The following is an 8,777-nucleotide window of genomic DNA, read 5'->3' on the forward strand; positions in this document are numbered from 1 at the left end:
TCAGCAACCTGAGTGGCACCATCATCAATTGCTCCACCAATAACAGCTGGTCATCTGGAGAAATGGATAACGTTTTGAAGTCATTTTCATAAAACTCATAATCAGACGACCTATCTTAGAGATGATCTACATAATATAACATGTATACATTGGCTTGACCCTGAGCCAACATGACTTTGAGGCCAATTTTCTCACTTCTCAACTATTCATTTCCTTGAACCAGACTAGTATGAGCACTCTACAGTCCATCCAACTCATTTTTCAGGTTCTCGCTAGCAGATAACACAACTTGCAGCTTCACTTCCTTGGATTCAAGTTTACTAGCAACCTTTTAGAGACAAATCAGTTCATTATAGGTGGAGATAAGCTCCTCATCCATCGCATAGCAGGTAGACCAAAGTTTCAAATTGACGTGCTCAAAGTCTTAAATCTTCGATGCATAATGGTCGACTTCATTTTCTGTAGCTTTTAACATCCCATGAGTTACACAAAGCCTAGCCATCAAGCTATCAACAATTTGGCGAACGACTTCTAGCTGCACAAAAATAGAGGCAGAGACATTAAACACCTTTAAATTGAAGAGTTTAGATTCTAATATTCCAATCTTTGTAGCAGCCAAACGAGCTTAAGTTGCTATCTCTGCCTCGACCCCTTTAGCACCCTTAATGGCATCCTAATTGACACACATAGACTCGGCAGCCAACATCAAAGTCTTATGCATCATAACAAATGAAAAAGTCATTCTTAAGTTGGCAGAATGCTTTGCAAAGGAACCCGAACGAATCACTTTCTCAACATTTTCAACAAACTTGGCGCAAACATCAAGGTCATCGAGCAAGTCAACTTTCAGCAGCGCAGAAATCTCATAGAACTCTCCAGAAGTAAACTCAGTGGATTTCATATAACTGCTTACGAATACAGCCTCATTCTTCTCAGCAGGTGAATCAGTCGTGGCAGTGGAGGAAAAGTAGGCCTAAGCGCCACATTGGCAACATAATCCACCTTCATACTCTTCATAGTGGCAAGCCTTTCAGAAGTTAAACCAAACAAAGCTCCAGACCAATATCTCAATGTAGACTCAAGCACATGAGGCACAACATAACTCATATATTAGGTGTGGGACCATGATTTTCTAGGGCCGGAGTAAGTCTGATCTGGATACAATTACCTTAGAAGTCTGGTCATAGACTCACTAGATCCTAGCCGAGCTGTATTAGACGGAGTAGCGGTGCCACTATCACTTTACTTTAGGGCACTTGGCGGAGTCATAGCATCTCTGCTGGATGACCATATTTGTTCCACAAGACACGTGATCTGATCTAGATATAAACACAATCAGATCGTATAAGTCTTAGAGTTCTTACAATCTAGGAATTTACGTGCATCATAAGTAATCACAACTCCTAAAATGATGCAATATTGATTTCTAGATATCCTCTAGGATTCTTCCAACTTAGAACGAGGATTCTATCCTAAATAGGTATCTCTTTCCCCTGTTATAAATACACCCATCTAGGGTTCATCTAAGGTAACGTAATCTAAAAACTTGAATTCTCTTGCCCACTGCTTAAGTATAAAATCATTCACAAACTTAATTATCAGAGAACCTTTGGCTAGCACACCTCCCCCTTGGTTTTAGGCTTGCTTAGAGTGTTTCACTGTTTTGCAGGTTGCTTAGATTTGTGCTCGACTACCATTGATGGAGGTGCGCGAATTTGGTTCCAACAATTGGTGTTTTCGTCGAGAGTGAACTCATATTTCTCTCGGCCAGATCACTATACCAGTTAACATGTCAGAAAACTCAATTAGTCACATCAACTTCGCCACCTTTCAGAGTAGTATCCATCAGGGGTATGACAATGTCGCTGCCATTGACGAGACGTGGGAAAAAGTCATGGAAATTTGTTTGTCTCTAAAAGGCATTTGACGAAGCTCTTTGGCTAGAGAACTTGCTCGACTCGCCGATATAAAGGCACACATAAAAAACCTCAAGGAAGCTGTTACTCGCTTTGAAGAATTGGTCACCCAGAAGATGAAGGTAATTGATTTAACGTTAGAATAATCATCTCAATGCCATCTCCTAAAAGGGCGTCCTAGAAAATCCCAAAGGCTTTGAGGTCTCCACCCTATCCAGTGCTCAGGGGAAGAAGCAATGAAACATCCTCTAAGGTAAACTATATATACAGGGAGTAAAAATATCGAGAAAGCACCCGGAAAGAAAGAAAGGCAGCTTGCAAGAAACCAAGAATGGTGGCCTACATCAATAAACCACTGGTAATCGATTCCAAAATCCTGATGTTTTCAGCTAGTGATTTGAAAGACGTATGTTCACTTCATGAAGACGCCCTCGTCGTCAAAGTCCAAATTTCCAATGCTTTAGTAAGCCGCGTTCTAGTTGACAACAGCTTATGAGTCAGCATTTCATTCAAGGACGCCGTTAAAAAAGATGGGAATTCTCGACAACATCAACAAAACGAAAATAACTTTTCACACCTTTAACGAGGAACCGGTCCAATACTTGGGAACGGTGAAGTTAACGGTCCAAACAAAACCCTATAATCACTTGGTCACTTTCCACGTAATGGATTGCCCGACTCCCCAAAACGCCATTCTTTAAAGTTGACCATGATTTTCTAAAGCTGAAGTAAATCTGATCTGAATATTGTTACCTCAGAGGTCTAGTCATAGACTCACCAATTCTGAGCGGAGCTGTATCAGACTGAATAACGGTGCCACCATCACTCTGCTTTGGTTCACTACGTGGAATCCTAGCTACTCTATTGGATAACCATGTTTGTTCCACAAGACATGAGATCTAATCCAGATATGGACACCATCATATCCTATAAGTCTTGAAGTTCTTACAATCTAGGAATTTGTGTGCGCCGCAAGTAATCATAACTCATACGAGGATGCAATATCTACTTCTAGATATCTTCTAGGATTCTCCCAACTTACAACTAGGATTTTATCCTAAAAAGTTATCTCTCCCACGATATAAATACACTCATCTAGGGTTCATCTATGGTAACACAATCTAAACATTTGAGTTTTCTTGTCCATTGTTTGAGTCTAAAATCATTCACAACTTGATCTTCGGAAAGCCTTTGGCTGGTAAACCCCCTCCCCTAGTCTTAGGCTTGCTTAAGGTTGTTTCACTATTTTGCAGGTTGCTCGAATTTACACTCGACCACCACTCACGGAGTTATGGGGAATTTGATCTAGCACTGGGCAATCCTCTCAGCAATGATTCTAGCCACTTTTGGAACAGCAGGCTAGGCTCAAAGTCAGCAGTCTCATTTTTTCCTTTGGAAGAAGTCAAATCAATGACAAGCCTCTTGGCAGTAGGCCATCCCCTAAGAGCAGCAGAAGAAGTCTTTGGCTTTTTCTTAACTGATGATTATCAAGCAGTTGACAAAGATTTCTTATTTCCACCTCCACTGGCAGTAGGCTTTACCACGTTGATTAAAAGAGCAATCGCCTCTTCCTTGATCTGTTAATCTCTTCTTTCGAAGGCAGCCCACCTTTCTCCCAACGAAGAGGGTTAAGCAACCAACACCATTCATGATGCTCAGCGGGGATGCCCAAGCAATGTGCATCTTCTTCATATCTGGGAAAGTCTTTGGAGTTGAGCCAAAATCTAAATCTACACTAGGCAATCGTCTGATTCACCTTCGATCTCTCTTAGACCCTCGCTGGCAGACAAAGACAGAGAGCTTAAAAGGCGGCAGCATGGCGAATGCCCCCCTTTGAGTCCCCAATTGAAAAATCAATGCGATTTTCAGCTGGGTTTTTGGGTTCTAATGATTTATTGGAAAATTTCACTTTTGGGTTGAGAGTTCTAAGCTTAATTAAAGGATTTGAAGGAATTATTAAAAAATTTTGAATCGATTTTTTATGAGTTCGAAGGATTTGATTTTCTTTTTTTCCAGTTTCCAAGGTAAAAGCTTTTGCCCTTTTCGTTAGAGCTCGCAAATTTTGTTTTTGTGTGCAAGAACTAATTTTCTTGTTTGAGATTTTTAATTTGGTGAAATTTGCATCTGGGTTTTGATCATTAAGCAATGAGGGGCGGTTGATCATTCAATTTTTATTTTTTTATTTTTATTTTCAATTTTTATTTTTTTATTTTTAATTTTACTTTGGTTTCTAGATGTAGTTAGATTCTGCAAAAAAATTTGTTACCTATCATAGGGTTTTTTTTTTCCTTTTTATAATTATCATGCTTCTTAGTCCGTCATTGTATCAAATGCTTCATTAAATTAATTTGGCTTAATTTCTAAATTAGTTCAATCTAAAATAGTCAGACGCAACAAACGCATCCATTTACCTTAGTGAAGTGAACTTGCTCTAAGGATTGGTTCCCTTTCCAAGGGAAGAGATTCCCTCCGGATCTCTCCCATCAGTCAATTAATCTGGACCCTTGGAATTTGATCCAACAGTAAAAATTATTATAACTTTTTAAGAAGTCCTTTATTTATGGCCGTTGGATCAAATTTCAAGAGCCCAAATTAATTAATTGGTGAGTTTTGGTAGAAGATATCCAAAGGGGATCTCTTACCCCTTTCCAAACCTACCACTAGAAGGTTTTCATTGTGAGGTGGCTTCCTGTGAGCCACCAAACAATTATATAATATCTTGATTACAGAAGTTCAACATGTGGCAATCATCATCTTTTTTTTTTTTTTTTTTTTTTTTTTTTTTTTTTTTTTTGTAACTTTGGTGATTAGTTCCTTTTCCAAACCTTCCACCAGAAGGTTGTCATGGTGAGGTGGCTTCCTCTAAGCCACCAAACGATTATACAATATCTTGATCAATGAACTCTTCATCCAACAGTGATAGAGCAGTCAATCAACGAATCCTCGGTCCTCCATCAAACGGTGATCAAATTCATGGTCAAAAAGTTTTCTTTCATTGGTGACGTTGACAAAGTTGACAAGTCTTCCTTAAATTATGCGGTAAGTATGTTGCATCAACAACCTTCATATGAGTGTTGTCATTGTCAGCTTTTATTTTTGCGTTTCTTAAAGATAAATTATTTGCGTGCATTAGCATGAGAAATGTCTCCATCTTACGACGAATCATGCATAAAATGCAGTCGGTAATTTACAACATATAGCATCAGTCTTTCTTTTTATTTCCACACTTTCCATAATTACTTTCAAGTCTTTGAAACAATTTATATAAAACAAGTTTATCATTATGATAGTATTACATATGTATTGACATGTGATAGATAAACATAGTGATAATAAATTATTAAAATGAGATATTATGTGACAGTAAATTCATTTAATATTTATGTTATTCTCCTTATCTTTGGGTTAGCCAACGGTTAGTGAAGAAATGATTTATGGTAAGGGTTCCATTTCCTTCAAAGTAACTTAAAATATCTTTGAATAAGTTTGATAATTCGTCTGATGTGTGAGATATTTCTTCACATTATCATGATATTAAGTAGATCATAAGGGCAATACAAAACATTTTACTTTGAATAATATTTAAATTACCTATCAGCAAGAGTTGAAAAAAAACCTGGAAATACAAAAAAAAAAAAAAAAAAAAAGGGATTCATACATCCATCAATCCTTCACAATATAAACTTCAATCTTGCTACTGCAAATCATCAAATCACATTATTTCTACAGCTTAATAATTAATACATCCCATGCACATCATGACATCAAACCGAAGTACTTCAAAGTCAAAGGCATTGGTAAAGCTGAAGAGGAAGGCGTGGAGCAAGCAAAACCTCCAGTGGATTTGCTTTAGGCAGCGCAAGCCCCAATGCTTCCTTCATATCCACCGCCCCATCACCAACTCTGCTCATATTAAATCCCTGAATCAAACGAGCCAGAACCAATTGCACAACATGCAACCCTAGTGTCATACCAGGGCACGACCTTCTACCTGCACTAAATGGAATATACTCGAAATTACTTTGACCTTTGAAATCCACGTCAGCATGAGTGGTCATGAACCTCTCAGGTTGAAACTCACAAGGGTTGGCCCACATGCGTGGGTCCCGCTGCAACTTCCAAATGTTGACTAATAAACGAGTTCCTTTGGGGACGAAGTAGCCACCGAGATGACAGTCCTCCGTGGCCTCACGGAGGCCTGTGATTGGGCCAGGTGGGTATAGGCGTATGGTCTCTTTAAGAATGGCTTGGAGGTATTTGAGGTTTGTGAGGTCTGATTCTTGAACCCATCGGTCTCTTCCTACGTGGATGTCCAACTCTTCCTGGGCAGATTTGAGGACTTTTTGGTTGTTGAGGAGTAAGGAGATTGCCCATGTTAGTGTCACAGATGTGCTTTCCGTGCCAGTTATCATTAGCATCTGAGAAAGGAAGGAAAATAGAAAACAAATTAATCCAAGTTTTCCAATCCCAACTTATATGATATAACTGATGCTTATTTATTTGTAACAAAAATTGGCATGTTATGTGTCACGTCAATTGGTAAAACAAATTACATAACAATTCGTTTATGTAGTACTATACTTAGCACATGTCACTTAGTATTACATTGTTTATGATCACTGTCAAGTGTAACCTCAGAGTGCATACTAATTAAGTATAATTCTACAAGTTCATACAACCGTAGTAATAACAAAGTTTATATTGTCTTGGGTGCACCATTTTGTATATACAGTTAGGTATTAAAATATGAACATGTGTTATATTCTAGTGGACTCAATAATGCTACGTAAAACATATGGTTTGTGCCATATACATAATTATATATTACACCAAACAAACTTACCAGTGCTGTTGCTTTGATGACATTATCACGGCTATGGCCATAAATTTCATCCTCCTCAAAGTTGGATATCATAACATCCATCAAGTCACTCTCAACCCTATTATTCTTGCTTTCCAATCTCCTTCGTCGATGTTCTTCGAGCCATTTCCCAAGTACGTAGTCTAGTTCCTTAAAACATTTCTTCATGGAACTCACATGACCAAACAAACCGTCCAACCACTCAAAACATGGCATAGCATCTGACCAGACAAAAACACCAAAGAGATACAAAGTTTCTTTTATTGCCTTTTCAAAACGCCAAACGTCCCCGTGTTTCTCATTATACTGGCCAGCCGTCAATCTCTTCCCAGCGATCAACTTCATGTTTATATTAAACGTCAAGTGCTCTAATAACTCACTCATATGCACTGATGACGACGATGACGCGGAACTTGGATCCACATTATCTTTTTTGCAAACTAGTGAGTGCAAAGTTTTGATGAAGGAGTCAACTTCTGAGGCTCTGACGTGGCTCAAGGTTTTAACTCTTCGGCTCGAGAGAAGCTCCATGGTGGCCATTTTACGAACGTTCCGCCAGTAGTCTCCGTACGGAGCAAGGGCGAAGATGGCGTTGTCATAGCCCAAGTATCTGCCGCCGGCTGTATTCGGCCGGGTGGCGAAAACTCTGTCATTTTTTGTGAACAATTCCTGGACTTGTTCCCAAGCGCTGAGAACAAGCAGTTCGTGCTGGCCAAGCTTGAGGGAGTACATGGGTCCGACTTGATCAGCCATGGCTCCGAGGATAAGTGCAATTGGGTTTTCGGCACGTAGCAGAGGGAGGTGACCTACGAAGGGCCACGCTCCGGAGGGTTGAGGGACTTTGGGCATCATGGTCTTTTTGTGGGTTGTGTTCTTCTTAGTGTTTGCTATTATGACTCTCAAGGCACCATAGAGAATTAGAGAAGCTAAAATTGCATGAAAGATTTGGAATGGAGAAATTGTTGAATCCATGGTGGTGACTGGTGAGAGAGAGTTAAGTGATAGTAAGATTGTGTGGAGGATGTATAGACTAGTAGATATTGGGATGTGTTGTAGGAAAAGAGGCGTGTGCAGTTCCACAAAGGAACTGAGTTTCACTTAAATAGCATTTAAAATCCACGCACGTGTTCCATGAAGGACGAATATTCATTGTACTCTTGTTGAGCCTTTAAAACCAGGCGGGTCTAGTTTATATGCGCATAAAATATTCATTATACATGTGTTTTTAGTAAAATTCGAAAGAAAAAAGTACAGGGTGGACCCATTTTTTAGGGACTCTATTGCCGTCCATACGTTTGAAGTGTCACACTACATGTGGAAAACACATGCATTTTTTGAAGTGTCACACTACATGTGGAAAAGAGGCAAGAGACAGAAACTTGATGGCCATGGCTCACAAGTAGCGGCCTTTTCTCCTCAAAAGCCACATTTTTTTGTTACTCTTTCTTTCGGTACCATGTTTTGCATGCCTAATGATGAGTGGATATTATACTATATATTTTATCTTATTTTTAGTTATAATTTAGTGGGTTTTTTTGCGAGATTTTTGATACTTTGATTTATATTCTTAATGTAGGACATTCAACTTCTTCTGGAGCAAAATATGATGAAACAGACGAATTTTAGAGTGATTCAAATTGGAGGACATTCATGTGTCTTTGAAGTTGTTTGTGTGAAAGTTTCATAATTTTCTACCGAACAGTTTATTTATGGCGATGGAATAAAAGGTCAGCGTGCAGTGTTGTCACATTGACATTTTGGGCTTATTTGGGCTTGTTGGTGTCTAAGATGATGTCTTTTGGGTTCGAGGCAATCTGCAATTATGTTTGGGACATCTCAAGCTTTAATTCTAGAGAGTTTTAACGAAACACTCCGGGTAGTATTCACTTTTAACGAAAAACCACATATTTACTTTTTCATGGTACTATTCACTACACCTTTATTTGTTCTTTTTCATTAAAACTAAAGTTTTTTTTTTATTTTTTATTTTTACTTTTCGT

The 8,777-nt window shown here is 38.7% G+C and overlaps 1 protein-coding gene across 1 annotated transcript; it reads right to left on the reverse strand.

Annotated features, from left to right (window-relative positions):
* Positions 1 to 5,480: 5,480 nt before the first annotated feature.
* LOC103445375 (dimethylnonatriene synthase-like) lies at positions 5,481 to 7,956 on the reverse strand. The gene is made up of 2 exons (XM_008384375.4): positions 6,760 to 7,956; positions 5,481 to 6,334 (listed from the first exon to the last, which is right to left on the reverse strand). The coding sequence occupies exons 1-2, from the start codon at positions 7,747 to 7,749 to the stop codon at positions 5,702 to 5,704; spliced, it is 1,623 nt and encodes a 540-aa protein (XP_008382597.3). The 5' UTR covers positions 7,750 to 7,956; the 3' UTR covers positions 5,481 to 5,701.
* Between the last annotated feature and the right edge of the window lie 821 nt (positions 7,957 to 8,777).

The sequence above is a fragment of the Malus domestica genome, chromosome 10, assembly GCF_042453785.1.
Source record: "Malus domestica chromosome 10, GDT2T_hap1".
NCBI classification, from domain to species: domain Eukaryota; kingdom Viridiplantae; phylum Streptophyta; class Magnoliopsida; order Rosales; family Rosaceae; genus Malus; species Malus domestica.